The sequence below is a fragment of the Triticum urartu genome, chromosome 7 (assembly GCF_003073215.2).
Source record: "Triticum urartu cultivar G1812 chromosome 7, Tu2.1, whole genome shotgun sequence".
Classification (NCBI taxonomy): domain Eukaryota; kingdom Viridiplantae; phylum Streptophyta; class Magnoliopsida; order Poales; family Poaceae; genus Triticum; species Triticum urartu.
Window position 1 is genome coordinate 330,486,998 of NC_053028.1, and position 23,671 is coordinate 330,510,668.

The 23,671-nt window shown below is 46.0% G+C and overlaps 1 protein-coding gene across 1 annotated transcript in view; it reads right to left on the reverse strand.

The window, feature by feature from the left end:
• LOC125522068 (conserved oligomeric Golgi complex subunit 3-like) overlaps positions 1 to 10,079 on the reverse strand; it is a 29,713-nt gene extending 19,634 nt beyond the window's left edge. The window contains 14 exon segments of the mRNA XM_048687141.1: positions 4,693 to 4,781; positions 5,584 to 5,676; positions 5,758 to 5,862; positions 6,018 to 6,119; positions 6,195 to 6,257; positions 6,347 to 6,413; positions 6,501 to 6,586; positions 7,120 to 7,197; positions 8,775 to 8,870; positions 8,964 to 9,038; positions 9,127 to 9,171; positions 9,333 to 9,419; positions 9,745 to 9,828; positions 9,910 to 10,079. Of these exon segments, the coding sequence (XP_048543098.1) occupies positions 4,693 to 4,781; positions 5,584 to 5,676; positions 5,758 to 5,862; positions 6,018 to 6,119; positions 6,195 to 6,257; positions 6,347 to 6,413; positions 6,501 to 6,586; positions 7,120 to 7,197; positions 8,775 to 8,870; positions 8,964 to 9,038; positions 9,127 to 9,171; positions 9,333 to 9,419; positions 9,745 to 9,828; positions 9,910 to 9,993 (1,154 nt within the window). The 5' untranslated portion in view covers positions 9,994 to 10,079.
• Between the last annotated feature and the right edge of the window lie 13,592 nt (positions 10,080 to 23,671).

The following is a 23,671-nucleotide window of genomic DNA, read 5'->3' on the forward strand; positions in this document are numbered from 1 at the left end:
GATTGCTAAGGCGCGACGTCTCGCACGTTCGTAGTCGGATCGTCAAGGTCGACTCCCACAGAAAACGATAGCCACCATCTCATCGAAACATCGGGACACCTTAGCCTCTATCAAGAGGGAGACATCAAACACAACGGCAAGAACAAGGAACAAAGACCAAAACGGCGCACTTACTGGTCCACAGCAGCGTAGTCCCTCACCCTCTTCTGAAGCACCATGCCCGCAGGCTTCGTGGACCGGGCCGTTGGCGTGCGAGCCCCAGCTCCGGACAAGGGCACGGAGCCCAGGTCCGCGGCAGCCTCAGCCGGCGGCGAGGCGAGGGCACCGCCTCACAGGATCAGCGCCAACCTGCTCTTCTTCGGCACCCCCTGCTTCAGCTCCTTCGAAGGGGTGCCCTTGGACCTCGTGGAGACCCTGACAGAGCGTGGTGACTCCCTGACAGGGTGCTTGCCGGCATCGTCATCATCGAAGAGGGTGCGAAGGTCGGTCTGGCGCGGGGGAGAGGTCTCCCCCGCCCCCTCCCGGGTCGCCTCCAAGTCCGCCCTCTCCTCCTGGTCAGACTCGCCGGAAGATACCGACACCACCGAGCCCGGGAGCCGGGAAGGCTTCGGAGGAACAAGCCCGCGCTCGTCGAAGACAGGCATGGAGGCGGCGATCTTCTCTCTGCCCGGACGGCGGTACAGCGGAAGATAGGAGTCGGGGGGGGGGGGGGGGGCAGCCCTGGTCCTTCCCGAGCAGGGTACGCAAAATCTGGTCCAACTCCTCCTGGGACAAGTCATCCGGACGCAGCCGGAGGTCATCTCCTGCGCCCTTGGAACTTCCACAGGGGACCCGAGTGCACCTGGAGCGGAGCCAGGCGCTGCGTCAGGAATTCCTTGACGATCATGGCCCCCGTCAGCTTCTCCGCCTTCGGGTCATCGGTCTTCAGGTTTGCCGCCATCCTCTCCAGCAACGGCTCCGCCCTGGGATCGGTGAGCTTCTCGTGAGGCCACCCTTCCTGGGGCATCGGCTGCGAGGTCGGCAGCACCAGCCGGGGGTGGATGCGCTTGGCATCCATGAAGATCCACCTATTCCTGAAGACATCCACCTTCCCGGCTCACGAGATCGCATTGCTGCCATGCGCCGCAACGAAGTTGGCGCACCCCGAGCACTGTGTGCCGTTGACCCGGAGGTAGAAGAGGTGGCGGAGCAGCGCCATGGAAGGCATCACCCCCAGGAACGCCTCGCAGGAAAAGGCAAAGATCGACGGGAGGAGGATGGAGTTGGGGTGATGGAGGGCGTGGAGCTTGTAGTGCGAAGGGCGGCGAAGAAGTCGGAGAAAGGAGGAACCAGCCCTGCGAAGACGTTGTGTTGGAAGAAGGGGTAGAAGGTGCCGCCCAGGGTTTCTGACTTAGCGGAGCCGAACTCGAGCGCCGTCTCTCCCCTTTCATTGCTGAGGTCGGCCGTCACCTGGAGCACGGTGGCGAGGTGTTTCTCGGTGATGGTGGACGCGCTCAAGGCTGGCTCGAACCAGGAGGCTTGGCGCCCGAACGCGACGGAGGATCCAGCCTTATCGATGGCAATTGGTCACTGATTCGGGATGAGATTGGCGGATCTGGAGGTTTTCTGAATAGAAGGGAAAGGGAATCTGGAGCAAGACGAAGGAAGGGTAATGAAGGCTTCGCGGCAAAGGCCAGCCTTTTTGTCAGCCGGGAGCAGTTGTCGAGGCAGCGTGGGAGCGGAGACGCCCACATCCCATTAATCGCCACGCGTCAACCGAGGCCGCGGGCGGTTGGGGCCCACAGCACTTCGCACTTGCCCTTTGGCTTCGCCTTGAAACCAAGCTCGAGCGCGCCTTGGGCCCGAGGGCTACCGTCGGCGTCCTGGGAATGGGGGTACCCAGACTTGTCTGCCTGCGGCCCACGGTGTGGCTCCATCGACGGCCCAGTACGGCCCAGCTTCATCAACAACAACCCAAGACCCTCGCGAGGGGCCAAGCCTCGCGAGGCGGACGACACCAAGACCTCCCTGGGGGCGGCCTCACCAGGCTGGCTCCCAAGGAGCGGAGATATCTATGCAAGATGCACCTCGCGAGGCTCACATGACGTGAGCCGTGACGACCAAGGCCAGGCGGGCGCCAGCGGGCGCAGTGTACCAGTTTCCTCTTTGATGCCAAGGAGGCAAGCGCAGGCGCGGAGTCCCGAGGAATCAAGCAAAGGTTTTCATATCGGTCAACAAGACCAAGACCACCAGGACGGCAAGACGGAGGTCATCGCGGAGCCCACCGCGGCGTCACCACCAGAGGCTTTTGCAGGCGAAGACCACTTTTATCAGGATAACTTGTACTAGTTGTCTCCTTTCGACTTTGGCCGTTGTGGGATCCCTTCCCGCCTTACATTTGGGAAGAGGACCAAGGCCACTATAAATAGGACTTAGCCACCACCATAGAAGGGGGATCATTCAGATCATCCTCTCACCCACCAGCTCATCGAGCTCAAGAACACCTCACCTCCTGAGGCCGTTCTACCACTGTACTAGTTCATCATCAGCCCCTCGAGGCAATCCACCACAAAGCTGGAGTAAGGTATTACACCGCAAGGTGGCCCGAACCAGGATAAACTGTCGTCTCTTGTTCGTTGGGTTCGTCGAGCTAGGTCGTGGGATCGGGGCGTAGGCAGATTGGTGAGGACGAGTTCTTCACACGCACCCAGTGTTCGAACCTCTTAAGGGTCTGCGGAACCCCGGATCCTACACACCTTACGAATGCAAGTCGTCATCTTCATCCACATATTGTCTACATCCCTCCTTCCTCCCAAGGCCTTGACTGTCTTAGCTCCCTTCCCCTTGAGCTTCCACCACTTCGTTCTAGCAACTTCGGCACGCTTGTCTCGCTAGACATGAATCCGAAAGTGGAAGCCAGTCTCTTCAGATATCATCTTACAATCTAGGCACGCACGCCTGTCTTCTCTTCTCAAGAGGATGAAATCAATCTAACTAGAGTGTTGACCACTACTAAAAATCACTAGTTGTGATTCTCTCTTTTTAAAGAGGGTGTTAGCTACGATCATGTCATAGGCTAGAGCAAAGCTTAGGACATCTTCTTATTGATTCCTGATGCCATAGCCAAAGCCCTCGTGCACCCCTTCGAAACCTGTGTTAGACGTACCCACGTGACCATTGAGGTCTCCTCCTATGAAGAGCTTCTTGCCAATCGGTACACTCCTAACCAAGTCCTCCGGGCCTTCCCAGAACTCTCTTGGTGTTCTCGTTGTGGCCTACTTGCGGGGCATACGCGTTGATAACATTGAGAACTAAGTCCCTAACTACCAGCTTGACCAGGATAATCCGTTCCCCACGTCTCACATCTACCACTCCATACTTGAGGCTCTTGTTGATCAAAATGCCTACTCCATTGTTGTTTGCAACGGGCCCAGTGTACCACAGCTTGAAGTCGGTATCCTCCACCTCCTTCGCCTTCCGCCCCCTCCATTTGGTTTCTTGGACGCAAAGGATATCAACACCTCTCCTCATCATTGTATCAACTAGCTCCTCGAGCTTACCTGTCAGGGACCCTACGTTCTAGCTACCTAAATGAATCCTCCTAGGCTCGGCTAACTTCCTTACACTTCGCACTCGTCGAGTCAAATGCGAAGACCCTTGCTCATTTTCCACTACACATGGGTGTTGATGTAGCATGCCACTAAGGATGCGACGACCCAATACTTGCTCACTTGCCACAGTATCCAGATCAAAATACGGCGCGCCACCAAGGGGGGTGACGGCCCGACCCTTGCCTATTTGACACCACACCCGGGTTCCGATGTGGCACGTCGTTGAGAGGGTTACGCCCCAACGAAAATCTTTTGGGTTTCATCTCCATGAGAGTGGCCGAGTTTTGACGTTGGCTCGCCAAACCTATCACAACCCTGCCATTTATATCTCCGAAAATGATAAGTACCTGACGTCAGGTTCGAGCACATGGCAAATCAAATTTTTCGATGGCAATTTTCTGTCAAAATAAAGAACGAAGCCATGCTTACCAACTAAAGTTGCCATCCTCACGTCACTAAACTTGCCATCGGAAATATTCGATTTGCCATGTGCCCGTACCTGACGGCCGGGCGTTATCAGATTCCTATATCTCTAACAGGTGGCAGAACAAGCAAAAACCAAATTGACTACTAGCTGACAACTACATACTCCTACTGGCCAAGTATTGGTCTATACAGACCTACACTAATACTGAGTTAATTAAGCACAACACAAGGGTTATAGCTAACATATATTGCATGTAAACCAGAACATAAACCAGACTTGCTACATCTATACTGCTAAGTAACAAAACAATACTTCCTCCGTCCCAAAATTCTTGTCTTAGATTTGTCTAAATACGGATGTATCAAGTCACGTTTTAGTATTAGATACATCTCTATCTAGACGAATCTAAGACAAGAATTTTGGGACGGAGGGAGTACTTCCTGGCAACATACAACATGCGGTAAAACTTGTAACAAGGTGTTAGGACACATTATTGGTTATTGACCTCTTGGTTTGTCAAACTAACTTTACGTGATACCAAGTCAAGTTTTTTTTTTTGCGAGGATTACCAAATCAAGTTGCTGAACTGCACAAATAAATCACTTGTAACTTGTAGGATTGCCAGCATGAACGTAAATGGCTTTAACAGAACTAAGGGGGGTTAAATAATCTTACAATGGGTCCATTAAAGGAGCCATACTTGAAACATCTGATGCGGATGCTGGGAAGAAGTGAGCAAAAAGCTGGTGCTCAAACTGGCATGCCTGAGAAGAAATGGGAAACAAGTATAACATTTTTTTCTAACAGTAAAGAAGATATAACAAAAACAAATCATACCACAAGAATGCTACAAGCTTCGATAAAATATAAGTGTGATACTGAAAATGGATATTGCAGAAAACATAGAACTACTTACGTTTTAACACGCTGGATAATTTCATGTGCGTTTCAGCGGCGGCATAAATATTCTAGTAGGTTAGCCCGTGACCGCTCGTCTATCCTTTGTACATTGTGCGCAAAAAAATAGTTTGTTTTTCTACACAATCATCGTGATTTAGCTGCCATTTTATTGTTAATGCGATTGTGTACCCAAAAAACTGGATTTTATTTGTTAACATTGGATTACCGAAGAGAACATGATTTCATTTGGTTGTCAATAAGATGTGGAACAGCTGAGGCGTTTTTAAGGGGGGGGGGGGGGGGGGGGGGGGGAAAAAAAAAAAAGGGGGGGGGGGGGGGGGGGGGGGCATGGGAGAAAAAACAGAGATGGGAGGGGGGAGTCAAAACGGAGAGGAGGAAGGGGGATGACGTTCGTGGACAGGTTGCACGAAGGAAAGAACAAAATGGGAACCTTATGTTCTTTTTAGTAATGTAAGTAATAAGCATATAGATAGGTAGTAGAGATTTCATGTGTAAACACACAATACTAGGCCACTGAATATACAAAGTGTGATGCTCAATGTCCTCTACCTTACACTTCTCTGTATGCTACCACATATAACAGTAAGTTGTAACTTAGGAAGCAAATGAAATCTAAATAGAATAATTAGCTAAATATGTGGTTACCTCCATCAAATAGGCACAACCAGACCTTGTAAAAGAAGGTAAGGCCTCTTTTTTAGCAAACTCAGAAATGCGTTGCTGCACCATACCTCGTATCTAAAAGCAATATTGCAAGCGATAGGATATAATCAAGTTAAGGACTTAAGGTCAAAACAGAGTACAAAGGTTGTAACTTACCAAGTACAGCCTCTGCTCACAAAACAAACTGTGACATTCTGAAAGAACCTGCGCGTACTCTTTCTTAGAGGATCTACTTTCAATCTCATTGAAAACCGGTTTTAGCTGGAAAGAAGAAAGAATCAGGAACAACAGAAGTACAGAACTACAACTGAATACTACCAGAGCTTCATGGATAGAGTATCTACAGATGGTTTAAACTTTTCAATGGACTACAGATGTGTTCGGAAAAAACCATAGATCATGTAGAAAAAGTATACCTCCCCAGCTGCTGCCTTGAAACGAACATAGATAAGAGATGCTTCCACACCCTCTGTAACGGCATTTTTGCCAGAACCACTGCCTCGAATTGCGGCTTGAACCTGCTAATAAGTAAACCTACTATCCAGTAAATATTAGCTACAGCACTCTACATATTAAATGCAACAGAGGAGCACCTGGGATGAAGCGGCTTTCAGTGTCGACAAGACATGTGACCAGATCATACCTAATGCTCGAGACTGCAATACAAGAAGTAGATAACTATAGGTTAACACGCTCTTATTCGTTATGACTAGAAATGTAGTTTGCCTCACACGTAGTCCTTCACCTGAAGTTGGCGAAACTTGACCAAGTAAACAGCAGATTCAGCATACAGTGGATTATTTTCAACATATCTATATCCACCAGAGGATAGAAAATGAGCTCCATAAATCTCAACACAGAAAAGGAGAAAATGTCACTGTTATGCAACAACTACTTACAAGATACAATCATCAAGTCTTTTCAACAGTGGGAGAAACTGTTCATTTCCAATGTTCATAGTCTGAGAATAAAAGCTAGTAGAGGCCTGAAAAGTGGAAATAGGTAATTAGACAAAATGAATCAGCCTATGGAGACAAATGGAACTTGACTACAGATTCACGTGTCATCACGTCACATATATATAGTAGCCTGAATGTCAGTATTTTGATAAACTGCAGTGCTTGGTAAGTGGCAAAATGTGGTCAGCAACCAGAAAAGATCTAGATCTCAAAGATATGGAATCCATGGAGCCTAAACCATATCCATATATTCTTTCAACAACCAAATGACAGCTCACTTCTTTGCACAAATGAGCACCAGTCACCCAGTTGAGAAAGAGCAAGGATGCAAATACCAGCAGAAACTTCACAAGTATGTTCATTATGTAGGCTTTCTCTTAAGTTTGTTAATTCAATTATAGGATAAGGATTAGAGCATTGCAGAATCCAGTATGTTTGGTTAAGGATGCTCTCATCTGAACTGAAGAAATTGTTGAAAAGGTATTTATTCAACCAAATACATTCATGATGTCAAACAGAAACTTATTTTCAAGAGACAGACTAGAATGCCAAATCTTACATTTTCCAATTCATCAAAGTAGTTTAACCTACTTCGGAGTGCTTCAGCGAACCCAATGAGCCTTTGTTTCTCCACCAACTGCATAAGCATTTGAAAGCAAAAAACAGACCAAGATGGCCAAATTACAAGATAAATAAGCTTTTAGGACAGTAGTATACTACTAGAAATAGAAGAACACAAAATTAAAATAAAAAAGTTAAAATGAAAGTTACACCTGTCTCCAGTAGGTGAAATAAAATATGTTTTCAGATGACAAGTTGATAATACAGCCATGCACAAAAAAGAAAATGGGAGATCATCATTACAGCATTTATTCTGTAAGCTGTCCAGCTAGTTGAGAAACCCAAGTCTTCCTTGTAGAACTTCCCAATAGCCTAACTTGGATTGATTCCCTATGATATCCTTACCAGAGTAATTACATAACATGATAATTTATCTTAATCCCACAATTCACAGCACTATTAACAATATCGGCCGATATTTAAGGTAATCGGCCAGTTAATCCTGAATCCCTAGGCCACGGATGCGATAACACCTTATGCATCGCGTTAACTGATCCAGCGGATTAATCGGCTGTAAGGCCAATTTATCCCATTGGGCCGATCAACTAGATAGAGGGAGAGAGAAATTTGGGCTCCAAAATTTTGTTTGAGGTCAGCCCGTTCCCTCCCTTCTCACTCTCCCCTCCCTCCCGTGGTAACCCTCGTTGGAGGAGGCTAGGAGCAGCCGCCGCCGCCCCGAGCAGCTGCCAGGGCCATCCGCCAGAGGCGCCTGCACTCCTCAAGGATACAGGCACCGAGCCTCTTCCTCCTGCTCGAGCTGGCCACCCCCTCCGCCCCCCCCCCCCCCGAGACCAGCACCAGCAGCACGGCAGACGAGCTCGCCTCCCCCTCCCCGAGCTCGCATCCCTTCTTCTTCCTGCTCCAGGTCGCCGCCCCCTACCCAAGCAGTCTGTGCTATATGCTGATCTGCTTTGTGCTATGTTATACGCTGCTCCTGCTCTGTGCTATATGCTGCCGCTACCGCTTGTTGCCTCTCCTTTATTGCTGTTGCTGCTGCATTATTGCTATATGTAGCTAAGACATATAGATATGGCCCTAATTAACCTACCGATAAATGGGTTACCAACAAATTCAGTTAATAGGTCGATTGCCGATTAATCCCTACTCCTCACCCAACCGAGCAGCTACAAGTTACCGATATCCTGAACACTGAATCACAGTACCAACTTATGGAAAATATTTTATAAGGATCCATACAGGAACTGGTATAGCAGGAGAGGAGACCACATACAATCAACTGATCGAAATGTCAAAACAAATTGTAAATTTTCCAACAAAATATCTAGTTGATGCAATAAGTAGGGATATAAAAAATATCTATAATCAGAACATTAACATGGGATTCAAACTGAACAGATGGCAAAAGACATGCATGATTCAATAAGTAGGGAGACAAAAAATATCTATAATCAGAACATTAACATGGGATTCGAACTGAACAGATGGCAAAAGACACGCACGTCAATGTAACCTGACAAATTTTAGTCTTAAAGTAGGCATGAATGCACAATAAATTATAAACTAAATATCATTTCTTGTGGAAATCTCACAATGGATAGTTAATTCAGACAAGAATGAGTAGAAGGGGCATACAAGTTGGTCGCAAGCATCATGCAAAGTTTGTGTCTTTATGGCAACACTTGAGTGCAAGGATTGTAGTTCTTCAAATAAGTTCTGTGTGTCATCCACCTGAATGGAGGTACTTAATGTTAAAATGAAGGATGTGTATGTTCACTACAAAATTTCTTCCACATAAACTAACAGAAAAGTTCACAGTCCTACTTGTTGAAGGATGTCATCACATGTGTTAACACGTTCCTCTAATGTACTCTCGTAGAGGCGATACTTTTCCTCAGTCTGTCAAAAAACAAAAAAGGAGGGGTTAAAACTCTGCACGCCGTTCCAAGCTGTGCACTACTTACTGAAGAACAGCATATGCACAAACCTCAGATTTCATAGCTGATTCCAGTTCAGCAAACCATTTGTAAAACTACAGGTGGTAATCAAAGTATTAGCTCAATCTGCAGAAAATGTGTACCTTTTATCCTTAAACAACCTAAGGTTAAACATGAAACATAAGGACGACAAAGAAATGAGATCGCAAAGTTCCCTATAGTCAACCAATATAAATAGCAACGAGGGAAAACTTACCTGATGTGTATTCACCAAGACAGCATCCATTGCACCCGCCTCCTCCAAAGCAGACTCTTTTTCTGGCACGGCCGTACCTCCATCTTCCTGATATAACAGCCCGATCAATTTTAGCCTAACCCTGATGGCAATGTAATATAGAACGGGAAGCATGAGCTAATGATGTTACAGTGATCGCCATTTTTTGTTAATTTACTAAACCCTTGTACTGCAAAGTCTGTAACACTATTACTGCTAATAAAATATCTCAGATCCTTCAAAACAAAATGAATTTGACAGCACTCCGACACAATACAAACACAGCAAGGGAAAAACTGAAACCGAATTACAGAGACCCAGACGAGATCACATTATTTGCCATCTCGGTTAGTGAGGCGTAGCTTAAACAACAAATGCGAGATCGGCGTCTTACCAGATTGACCGGGAACGGCCGCTCTGCCACAGCGTGCGAGAGCGCGGAGATCGCGGCATTCTGCTCCTCTGTGACCGGCGCGTTCTGCCAGAAACGAGGCCTCAGATCAGATCCACCCGAACTGTTAATCGCGGAGGGGGGAGGGGGGCATAGGCGGGTACCAACCTTCTCCCACGCGTACGCGAAGTTGTAGCCCTTTGAGAAAGCTCCCGACCTGGGCAGGGTCGCTTGCTTCGTCGCCATGGACATCCTAAGGCGTGGGCTCGCACGGAAGTGGAGGAAGACGAAACGGGACAAGTGAGAAGAATGAAGTTTGTTTTTACTTTCTTCTTAGGCATTATAAGCATATTTTCTTTCTTTCTCTCCAATAGAAGATGTACTACTAGAACGTGCTCCCCTCAAAAAAAAAAATGTTTGTGCTCTCTGAGCCAATGCCGAGAAGAATGAAAAATATTTCCGGAATAAGGCCAACTCCAGCGCGTGACCCCATCCTGCCCGGATGCGTTTGAGGCAAAACAGACAACCAGACGGCTCAGCACGTGGGCGCAAACGGATTTTTGTCTGTTTTCTGTCCGTTTTCGACTCATCCCGGCCCAAGTTTGGGCCGCTTTTGGGGTGAAACGGACAGCGCGCGGACGGGCGGGACGCGCGCGCTTATCCTCCCCTGGCCCGCTCGTCGGTGGCACAAAGCACCACCCCAGCGCCCCATTTCGTGTCATTTTCCCTCAAACCCTCCCACGTCCCGCCCACCATCCTCTCCCGTCCATGGCCGACGCCCCGTCGAATTCCGATGGACAGGCCATCGACCCACCAGGAAAGGTGAAGAAGAAGGCGGCCAAGGGTCCGAGGAAGCCGCGTTCGGAATGCACGCTGAAGGAGCTCGCAAAGATGGACGCGGAATCGGTGAAGAGGAGGAACCGGAGGGCGGTCGTCAAGGGCAAGAACGCCGCGGCCAAGTTCGCCGCCGAGCACGATGCGGTGGAGGCCACGTGGCGCAAGGCCGAGGTCGACGAGAAGGAGGACATCATTGTTGGAAATATGCCCTAGAGGCAATAATAAAAGCATTATTATTATATTTCCTTATTCATGATAATTGTCTTTATTCATGCTATAATTGTATTATCCGGAAATCGTAATACATGTGTGAATAACAGACACCAACATGTCCCTAGTAAGCCTCTAGTTGACTAGCTCGTTGATCAACAGATAGTCATGGTTTCCTGACTATGGACATTGGATGTCATTGATAACGAGATCACATCATTAGGAGAATGATGTGATGGACTAGACCCAATCCTAAACATAGCACAAGATCGTATAGTTCGTTTGCTAGAGTTTTCCAATGTCAAAGTATCTTTTCCTTAGACCATGAGATCGTGTAACTCCCGGATACCGTAGAAGTGCTTTGGGTATACCAAACGTCACAACATAACTGGGTGACCATAAAGGTATACTACGGGTATCTCCGAAAGTGTCTGTTGGGTTGACATGGATCAAGACTGGGATTTGTCACTCCGTATGACGGAGAGGTATCACTGGGCCCACTCGGTAATGCATCATCATAATGAGCTCAAAGTGACCAAGTGTCTGGTCACGGGATCATGCATTACGGTACGAGTAAAGTGACTTGCCGGTAACGAGATTGAACGAGGTATTGGGATACCGACGATCGAATCTCGGGCAAGTAACATATCGATTGACAAAGGGAATTGCATACGGGGTTGATTGAATCCTCGACATCGTGGTTCATCCGATGAGATCATCGTGGAGCATGTGGGAGCCAACATGGGTATCCAGATCCCGCTGTTAGTTATTGACCGGAGAGTCGTCTCGGTCATGTCTGCTTGTCTCCCGAACCCGTAGGGTCTACACACTTAAGGTTCGGTGACGCTAGGGTTGTGAAGATATGTATATGCAGGAACCCGAATGTTGTTCGGAGTCCCGGATGAGATCCCGAACGTCACGAGGAGTTCTGGAATGGTCCGGAGGTAAAGAATTATATATAGAAAGTGCTGTTTCGGCCATCGGGACAAGTTTCGGGGTTATCGGTATTGTACCGGGACCATCGGAGGGGTCCCGGGGGCCCATCGGGTGGGGCCACCTGTCCCGGGGGGCCACATGGGCTGTAGGGGGTGCGCCTTGGCCTACATGGGCCAAGGGCACCAGCCCTACTAGGCCCATGCGCCTAGGGTTTCCATGGGGGAGGAGTCCAAGTGGTGGAAGGCATCTCTAGGTGCCTTGGGGGGAGGGAATCCTCCCCCTGGCCGCCGCACCTAGGAGATCAGATCTCCTAGGCTGCGCACCACCCCCCCTTGGCCCTCCTATATATAGTGGGGGAGAGGAGGGACTTGACACACCAGCCCCTGGCGCCTCCCTCTCTCCCCGTTACGTCTCTCTCTCGTAGTATAGGCGAAGCCCTGCTACTGTGACGCCCTGCATCCACCACCACGCCGTCGTGCTGCTGGATCTTCATCAACCTCTCCTTCCCCCTTGCTGGATCAAGAAGGAGGAGACATTCCCCGTCCCGTACGTGTGTTGAACGCGGAGGTGTCGTCCGTTCGGCGCTTGGTCATCGATGATTTGGATCACGTCGTGTACGACTACATCATCACCGTTCTTTGAACGCTTCCGCACGCGATCTACAAGGTATGTAGATGCATCTGATGAATCGTTGCTAGATGAACTCCTAGATAGATCTTGGTGAAACGAGTAGGAATTTTTTTTGTTTTCTGCAACGTTCCCCAACAATCATCAACAAAGCGCACGCCCTCCTCATGCTTGGGCTTTGCCGTCTGCGCGGGTTTCTCTGGAGCGGCCGTCGGCCCGGCGAGCACAGGCTCGCCGGTCGCCAGGCCTCAGCACTGCCCCTCGCCAACGTCGCGGGCCATGCCTTTGTCGCCCGGTTTTCCCCCGCCAAGGCACGATGGCCAGACCCGTTTTTCGGGGTCGCCGAACTTTGGCGTGATCGCGCCGTCCACCCCGCGCCCCTCAACCATCATTGACCTCAACGTCACGTCGGGGTCCAGCAGTGGCGGTTGGCCGTTCGTCGAGATGCAAAGAAAGCAAGCACGGTCGCCATCTACGGGCACCATGTCGTCACCCTGCGTCCTGTTCGACGAAATGCCAACACCAACGTCAACGGTCGACGACCCCTTCTACAGCCAGTTCATGGAGAATGTGATCTACGAGGGTGGGCACGGCGGTGCCTACAATCCCGAGGAGACCCAAAGTCAGGATGGTCGCGCCCGGTACGTTGCCAATGAAGACAATGAGGCCCACGACCATGCTGACTACAACCATGGTGACTCGTGGCATGAAGATCATTACATCTATTGTGAAGGTGATGGTGATGAAGAAGAATGCATTGTTATTGGGGGCGAGCCATTGTTCATCGACGAGCTCACCCAAAGAGCGGAAGCACAAAAGAGGAAGAAGAGCATTCGTATGGGTTCATACTCATAAAGAAGAGGACAAGTTGATTTGCCAATGTTGGATGGAGATTAGTCAAGATCCGAGGACCGGTGCGCAACAAAAGGGACTTGTTTTTGGACAAGAGTTCACAAAACATTCCATGAAAGAAAGTTGTTTGTGCCCTACAAATTTACGAGCGACTGTGGCATCACCTCCATCCAAAACAGGTGGTTGTTCATCCAACAAGAATGCAACAAGTATTGTGCGCACTTGAGAGCGTTGAAGCACGACCTGTGAGTGGACTCGGCATTGGGGACATGGTATGCTTGTTAGGGAACGTAGCAATTCAAAATTTTCCTATGATCACGCAAGATCTAACTAGGAGATGCATAGCAACGAGAGGGGAGAGTGTGTCCACGTACCCTCGTAGACCGAAAGCGGAAGCGTTTAGTAACACGGTTGATATAGTCGAACATCTTCACGATCCAACCGATCCAAGTACCGAACGTAAGGCACCTCCGTGTCCAGTACATGTTCAGCACGATGACGTCCCTCGAACTCTTGATCCAGTTAAGTACGAGGGAGAGTTTCGTCAGCACGACGGCGTGTTGACGTTGATGATGAAGTTACCGGCGCAGGGCTTCGCCTAAGCTCTACAACGATATGATCGAGGTGTGTAACTATGGAGGAGGGCATCGCACACGGCTAAGAGAAAACTTGGTGTGCCTTTGGGATGCCCCCCTCCCACGTATATAAAGGAGGGAGGGAGAGAGACCGGCGCTCCTAGGGATGCGCCAAGTGTAGAGAGTCCTAGTAGGACTCCCAAGTTCTAGTAGGATTCCCTTTCCTGTTCGGAGTAGGAAAGAAGGAAAGGAGGGAGAAGGAGAAGGAAAGGGGGAGCCGCGCCCCCACCCCTTGTCCAATTCGGTTTGGGAAAGGGAGGAGGCGCGCGCCACTTCGTGGCCCTTCTTCCATCTCTCCACTAAAGCCCAATAAGGCCCATTAACTTCCCCGGCGAATTCCCGTAACTCTCCGGTACTCCGAAAAATACCCGAATCACTCGGAACCATCCTGGTGTCCCAATATAGCCTTCCAATATATCGATCTTTACCTCTCGACCGTTTCGAGACTCCTCGTCATGTCCATGATCTCATCCGGGACTCCGAACAAACTTCAGTCATCAAATCACATAACTCATAATATAAATCCTCATCGAATGTTAAGCGTGCGGACCCTACGGGTTCGAGAACTATGTAGACATGACCGAGACACATCTCCGGTCAATAACCAATAGCGAAACCTGGATGCTCATATTGGCTCCTACATATTCTACGAAGATCTTTATCGGTCAAACCGCATAACAACATACGTCATTCCCTTTGTCATCGGTATGTTATTCGATCGTCGGTATCATCATACCTAGTTCAATATCGTTACCGGCAAGTCTCTTTACTCGTTTCTTAATGCATCATCCCGTAACTAACTCATTAGTCACATTACTTGCAAGGCTTATAGTGATGTGCATTATCGAGACGGCCCGGCGATACATCTCCGATACACGGAGTGACAAATCCTAATCTCGATCTATGCCAACTCAACAAACATCTTCGGAGACACCTATAGAGCATCTTTATAATCACCCAGTTACGTTGTGATATTTGATGGCACACAAGGTGTTCCTCCGGTATTCGGGAGTTGCATAATCTCATAGTCAGAGGAACATGTATAAGTCATGAAGAAAGCAATATCAATAAAACTTAACGATCATTATGCTAAGCTAACGGATGGGTCTTGTCCATCACATCATTCTCTAATGATGTGATCCCGTTCATCAAATGATAACATATGTCTATGGTTAGGAAACTTAACCATCTTTGATTAACGAGCTAGTCAAGTAGAGGCATACTAGGGACACTCTGTTTGTATATGTATTCAAACATGTACCAAGTTTCCGGTTAATACAATTCTAGCATGAATAATAAACATTTATCATGATATAAGGAAATATAAATAACACCTTTATTATTGCCTCTAGGCCATATTTCCTTCAATCTCCCACTTGCACTAGAGTCAATAATCTAGTTCACATCATCATGTGATTTAACACCAATAGTTCACATCTTTATGTGATTAGTTCACATCGCAATGTGGCTAACACCCAAAGGGTTTACTAGAGTCAATAATCTAGTTCACATTGCTATGTGATTAACACCCAAATAGTACTTAAGGTGTGATCATGTTTTGCTTGTGAGAGAAGTTTAGTCAACAGGTCTGTCACATTCAGAGCCGTATGTATTTTGCAAATTTATATGTCTACAATGCTCTGCATGGAGCTATTCTAGCTAATTGCTCCCACTTCAAATATGTATCCAGATTGAGACTCAGAGTCATCCAGATCGATGTTAAAGCTTGCATCGATGTAACTCTTTACGATGAACTCTTTATCACCTCCATAACCAAGAAATATTTACTTATTCTATTGAGGATAATTTTGACCGCTGTCTAGTGATCCACTCCTGGATCACTATTTGAAGGAAATATGCTCTATAGGCAATAATAAAGTTGTTATTTATATTTCCTTATATCATGATAAATGTTTATTATTCATGCTAGAATTGTATTAACCGAAAACTTAGTACATGTGTGAATACATAGACAAACAAAGTGTCACTAGTATGCCTCTACTTGACTAGCTCGTTGAATCAAAGATGGTTAAGTTTCCTAGCCATAGACATGAGTTGTCATTTGATTAACGGGATCACATCATTAGGGAATGATGTGATTGACTTGACCCATCCGTTAGCTTAGCACAATGACCGTTTAGTTTGTTGCTATTGCTTTCTTCATGACTTATACATGTTCCTATGACTATGAGATTATGCAACTCCCGAATACCGGAGGAATACTTTGTGTGCTACCAAACATCACAACGTAACTGGGTGATTATAAAGGTGCTCTATAGGTGTCTCCGATGTTACTTGTTGAGTTGGCATAGATCAAGATTAGGATTTGTCACTCCGATTGTCGGAGAGGTATCTCTGGGCCCTCTCGGTAATGCACATCACTATAAGCCTTGCAAGCAATGTAACCGATGAGTTAGTTGCGGGATGATGCATTACAGAACGAGTAAAGAGACTTGCTGGTAACGAGATTGAACTAGGTATTGAGATACCGATGATCGAATCTCGGGTAAGTAACATACCGATGACAAAGGGAACAACGTATGTTGTTATGCGTTTGACCGATAAAGATCTCCGTAGAATATGTAGGAACCAATATGAGCATCTAGGTTCCGCTATTGGTTATTGACTAGAGATGAGTCTCGGTCATGTCTACATAGTTCTCGAACCCGTAGGGTCCGCACGCTTAACGTTCGGTGACGATCGGTATTATGAGTTTATGTGTTTTGATGTACCGAAGGTAGTTCGGAGTCCCGGATGAGATCGGGGACATGACGAGGAGTCTTAAAATGGTCGATACGTAAAGATCGATATATTGGACGACTATATTCGGACACCGAAAAGGTTCCGAGTGATTCGGGTATATTTCGGAGTACATGAGAGTTACGGGAATTCGCCGGGGAGTATATGGGCCTTAGTGGGCTTTAGGGTAAAGAGAAAGAGGAGGTTGCGCGCCCCCAAGGCCTAGTCCGAATTTGACTAGGGGGAGGGGCGGCGCCCCCTCCTTCCTTCTCTTCTCTTTTCCCTTTCCTTATCTCCTACTCCTACTACATGGAAGGGGGAATCCTACTCCCGGTGGGAGTATGACTCCCCAGGGCGCGCCATAGGAGGGTCGGCCCTTCCCCCTCCTCCACTCATTTACATACGTGGCCAGGGCCACCCCATAGACACACAAGTTGATCATTGATCCCTTAGTCGTGTGCGGTGCCCCCCTCCACCATAATCCACCTCGATCATATCGTAGCGGTGCTTAGGCAAAGCCCTGCGTCAGTAGCAACATCATCACTGTCATCACGCTGTCGTGCTGACGGAACTCTCCCGTGAAGCTCTGTTGGATCGGAGTTCGTGGGACGTCATCGAGCTGAATGTGTGCTGAACTCGGAGGTGCCGTACATTCGGTACTTGGATCGGTCGGATCGTGAAGACGTACGACTACATCAACCGCATTCTCATAATGCTTCCGCTTACGGTCTACGAGGGTACGTGGACGATACTCTCCTCTCTCGTTGCTATGCATCACCATGATCTTGCGTGTGCGTAGGAATTTTTTTGAAATTACTACGTTCCCCAACGGTGGCATCAGAGCCAGATTTATGCGTAGATGTTATATGCACGAGTGGAACACAAAGAAGTTATGGGCGTGGGTATATACATATTGCTTGCCGTCACTAGTTGATTCTTGATTCAGCGGCATTGTTGGATGAAGTGGCCCAGACCGACATTACGAGTATGCTTATGCGAGACTGGTTCTACCGACGTGCTTCGCACACAGGTGGCTAGTGGGCGTCTGTTTCTCCAGCTTTAGTTGAATCGGATTCAATGAACAGGGTTCTTTCTGAAGATCAAAAAGCAATCACTATACCACGTTGTGGTTTTTTTGATGTGTAGGTAAGAACGGTTCTTGCTCAGCCCGTAGCAGCCACGTAAAACTTGCAACAACAAAGTAGAGGACGTCTAACTTGTTTTTGCAGGGCATGTTGTGATGTGATATGGTCAAGACGTGATGAGATATAAGTTGTTGTATGAGATGATCATGTTTTGTTGAAGTTATCGACAACTGGCAGAAGCCTTATGGTTGTCTCTTTATTGCATAAGATGCAAGTGCCATGTAATTGCTTTACTTTATCGCTATGAGATAGCAATAGTTGCAAAAGCAATAGCTGGTGAGACGACCATGTGACGGCATGTTGATAAAAGATCAAGATGATGTAGATCATGGTGTCATGCCGGTAACAATGGAGATCATGACAGTACTTTGGAGATGGAGATGAAAAGCACAAGATGATGATGGCCATATCATGTCACATATTTGGATTGCATGTGATGTTTATCTTTTGGGTTTTTATCATTTATGCCATCGGTCATGTCCCACTACTCAGTTTTTCCACTAGGAATTTCAACTGCTCAAAAATGCCATCGCTTTGTTAGACACATGTTCAAAAATGCCACTGGGCACCATTATTGTGATCTCAAATCTCTTTTGCCATGTTATAATGACATAAATACCTATGAACCAGCATGCCAGCTCTCCTTCTATCTTACTACAATAAAGTGTGGGGCCCACTTGATCCCAACGATGTTCTTATTTTCCTATAAAATTATTCGCTTGGTTACTCCTGACAAGTGGGGCCACACTTATCATTGTGAGATAGAGAGAACTGACATGTGGGTCTAGGCTTATTTTTGTCATATAACATGGTCTGAGTTTGATGTGAAAATAACGATGTCTAATGGCATTTTTGAGGAAACATCTAATGGAACGATGGCATTTTTGAGCAAACATCTCACGGATCGATGGCATTTTTGAGTAGTTGTAACTTCTAATGGCAAAACTGAGTAGTGGGACACAACTAGTGGCAAAAATGATAAAAACCCTTATCTTTTATACATCTTATTTTTGCTTAGTTCAGTGGTAGCATTATAAAATGATCTCTCACTAAATTTCAAGGTACAAGTGTTCTCCCTGAGTATGCACTGTTGCCAAAGTTTGTCGTGCCGAGACACCACGTGATGATCGGGTGTGATAAGCTCTACGTTCATATACAACGGGTGCAAAACAGTTTTGCACACGCAGAAATACTCGGGTTAAACTTGGCGAGCCTAACATATGCAGATATGGCCTCGGAACACTGAGACCGAAAGGTCGAGCATGAATCATATAGTAGATATGATCAACATAGTGATGTTCACCATTGAAAACTACTCCATCTCACGTGATGATCGGACATGGTTTAGTTGATATGGATCACGTGATCACTTAGATGATTAGAGGGATGTCTATCTAAGTGGGAGTTCTTAAGTAATATGATTAATTGAACTTAAATTTATCATGAACTTAGTCCTGATAGTATTTGCATATCTATGTTGTAGATCAATAGCTCGCGATATAGCTCCCCGTTTATTTTTGATATGTTCCTAGAGAAAAACTAAGTTGAAAGATGTTAGTAGCAATGATGCGGATTGGATCCGTGATCTGAGGATTATCCTCATGGCTGCACAGAAAAATTATGTCCTTGATGCACCGCTAGGTGACAGACCTATTTCAGGAGCATATGCACACGTTATGAACGTTTGACAAAGCTCGGTATGATGACTACTTGATAGTTTAGTGCACCATGCTTTACGGCTTATAACCGGGACTTCAAAAATGTTTTGAACGCCACGGAGCATATAAGATGTTCCAAGAGCTGAAATTGGTATTTCAGACTCATGCCTGAGTCGAGAGGTTTGAGACCTCTGACAAGTACTTTGCCTACAAGATGGAGGAGAATAGCTCAACTAGTGAGCATGTGCTTAGAATGTCTGAGTACTACAATCACTTGAATCAAGTGGGAGTTAATCTTCCACATAAGATAGTGATTGACAGAGTTCTCTAGTCACTATCACCAAGTTACTAGAACTTCGTGATGAACTATAATATGCAAGGGATAACGGAAACGATTCCCAAGCTCTTCGTGATGCTAAAATCGACGAAGGTAGAAATCAAGAAAAACATCAAGTGTTGATGGTTGACAAGACCACTAGTTTCAAGTAAAAGGGCAATGGAAAGAAAGGGAACTTTGATAACCCACAAGTATAGGGGATCGCAACAGTTTTCGAGGGTAGAGTATTCAACCCAAATTTATTGATTCGACACAAGGGGAGCCAAAGAATATTCTCAAGTATTAGCAGCTGAGTTGTCAATTCAACCACACCTGGAAACTTAGTATCTGCAGCAAAGTGTTTAGTCGCAAAGTAATATGATAGTAGTAGTAGCAAAAGGTAAAGGTAGCAAAAGTAATGTTTTTGGTATTTTGTAGTGATGATAGCAATAGCAACCGAAAAATAAGTAAGCGGAGAAGAGTATATGGAAAGCTCGTAGGCAATGGATCGGTGATGGAGAATTATGCCGGATGCGGTTCATCATGTAACAGTCATAACCTAGGGTGACACAGAACTAGCTCCAGTTCATCAATGTAATGTAGGCATGTATTCTGAATATAGTCATACATGCTTATGGAAAAGAACTTGCATGACATCTTTTGTCCTACCCTCCCGTGGCAGCGGGGTACTTACGGAAACTAATGGATGTTAAGGCCTCCTTTTAATAGAGTACTGGAACAAAGCATTAACACATAGTGAATACATGAACTCCTCAAACTACGGTCATCACCGGTAAGTATCCCGATTATTGTCACTTCGGGGTTAACGGATCATAACACATAATAGGTGACTATAGACTTGCAAGATAGGATAAAAAACTCTCATATATTGATGAAAACATAATAGGTTCAGATCTGAAATCATGGCACTCGGGCCCTAGTGACAAGCATTAAGCATAGCAAAGTCATAGCAACATCAATCTCAGAACATAGTGGATACTAGGGATCAAACCCTAACAAAACTAACTCGGTTACATGATAGATCTCATCCAACCCATCACCGTCCAGCAAGCGTATGATGGAATTACTCACGCACGGCGGTGAGCATCATGAAATTGGTGATGGAGGATGGTTGATGATGATGATGGCGACGGATTCCCCTCTCCGGAGCCCTGAACGGACTCCAGATCAGCCCTCCCGAGAGGTTTTAGGGCTTGGTGGCGGCTCCGTATCGTAAAATGTGATGAATCCTTCTCTTTGATTTTTTCCTCCCCGAAACCAAATATATAGAGTTGGAGTTGGAGTCGGAGGAGCTCCAGGGGCCCACGAGGTAGGGGGCGCGCCCCCCACCCTCGTGGACAGGTGGTGGCCCCCCCGGCCTTTATCTTTTGCAGGTATTTTTTATATTTCCAAAAAGTTGCTCCGTGAAGTTTCAGGTCATTCCGAGAACTTTTGTTTCTACACATAAATAACACCATGGTAATTCTGCTGAAAACAGCGTCAGTCCGGGTTAGTTCCATTCAAATCATGCAAGTTAGAGTCCAAAACAAGGGCAAAAGTGTTTGGAAAAGTAGATACGACGGAGACGTATCAACTCCCCCAAGCTTAAGCCTTTGCTTGTCCTCAAGCAATTTAGTTGACAAACTGAAAGTGATAAAGAAAAACTTTTACAAACTCTGTTTGCTCTTGTTGTTGTAAATATGTAAAGCCAGCATTCAAGTTTTCAGCAAAGATTATAACTAACCACATTTGCAATAACGCTTAGGTCTCAAGTTTACTCATATCAATGGCATAATCAACTAGCTAGCAATAATAATAAATCTCGGATGACAACACTTTCTCAAAACAATCATAATATGATATAACAAGATGGTATCTCGCTAGCCCTTTCTGAGACCGCAAAACATAAATGTAGAGCACCTTTAAAGATCAAGGACTGATTAGACATTGTAATTCATGGTAAAAGAGATCCAGTCAAGTCATACCCAATGTAAACTAACAATAATGAATGCAAATGACAGCGGTGCTCTCCAACTGGTGCTTTTTAATAAGAGGTTGATGACTCAGCATAAAAGTAAATAGATAGGCCCTTCGCAGAGGGAAGTAGGGATTTGTAGAGGTGCCAGAGCTCGGTTTTGAAATAGAGGTGAATAATATTTTGAGCGGTATACTTTCATTGTCAACATAACAACCAAGAGATGGCGATATCTTCCATGCTACACACATTATAGGCTGTTCCCAAACAAAATGGTAAAGTTTATACTCCCCTTCCACCAACAAGCATCAATCCATGGCTTGCTCGAAACAACGAGTGCCTTCAACTAACAAGAGTCCCAGGGGAAGTTTTGTTTGCAATTATTTTGATTTAGTTTGCATAAAGCATGGGACTGGGCATCCCGATGACCATCCATTTTCTCGTGAGTGAGGAGAAGAGTCCACTCCTCTTGAGAATAACCCACCTAACATGGAAGATACGGACAACCCTAGTTGATACATGAGCTATTCGAACATACAAAACATGATATTTATTTGAAGGTTTAGAGTTTGGCACATAAAAATTTACTTGGAACGGAAGGTAGATACCATATATAGGTAGGTATGGTGGACTCATATGGAATAACTTTGGTGTTTATGGAGTTGGATGCACAAGCAGTATTCCCGCTTAGTACAGGTGAAGGATAGAAAAAGACTGGGAAGCGACCAGGTAGAGAGCGACAATAGTCATGGACATGCATTAAAATTAATCAACACCGAATGCAAGCATGAGTAGGATATAATCCACCATGAACATAAATATCGTGAAGGCTATGTTGATTTTGTTTCAACTACATGCGTGAACATGCGCCAAGTCAAGTCACTTAAATCATTCAGAGGAGGATACCACCCTATCATACCACATCATAACCATTTTAATAGCATGTTGGCACGCAAGGTAAACCATTATAACTCATAGCTAATCAAGCATGGCACAAGAAACTATGATCTCTAGTTGTCATTGCAAACATGTTTATTCATAATAGGCTGAATCAGGAACGATGAACTAATCATATTTACAAAAACAAAAGAGGTTGAGTTCATACCAGCTTTTCTCATCTCAACAAGTTCATCATATATTGTCATTATTGCCTTTCACTTGCACGACCGAATGATGTGAATAATAATGATAGTGCACGTGCATTGGACTAAGTTGGAATCTGCAAGCATTCAATAAACAGGAGAAGACAAGGTAATATGGGCTCTTTTGTCAGATCAACAATAATGCATATAAGAGCCACTTCAACAATTTAATCATGGTCTTCTCCTATCGAACCCCAAAGAAAAGAAAATAAATACAACTATTTACACGGGAAAGCTCCCAACAAGCAAAAGAAGAACATGAAATATTTTTGGGTTTTCTTTTTAGTTACTACTACAAGCATGGAAAGTAAACTAATTAAAAGCTACAACTAATTTTTTTTGGTTTTTCTTAAGGTTTATTAAACACACAAGAAGAAAGCATAAAAAAGGAAATAAACTAGCATGGATGATACAATGAAAAAGTATGAGCACCGACATCTAGCAATGAGTGTGTGAACATAAATGTAATGTTGGTGGGAAATATGTACTCCCCCAAGCTTAGGCTTTTGGCCTAAGTTGGTCTATGGCCACGGTTGGCCTGGCGGATATCCATAATAATAGTTGGGGTCATACTGCAATGAAGAAGAAGACTCCGATTGCCACTGGTTGGCAATCATCTCCGGGTTCCACTGGTAATTAGACTGTCGTGGAGGATCAACTTGTGGTTCTGGCTCTGGCTCTGTGGCTGATGTAGGGTTCCGATAGGCGTGAATAGCCTCTAACAGAACAAGATACTGGCCTGCAGATAAATCAAACAAGGAAGGAGCGGGCAGGGTAATAGTCTCAGGATGATGTTTATCAAAGAATAGTTTGTATTTAAGCTCTCCTTCCCTATTCTTAACAACAAAATCATGTGCC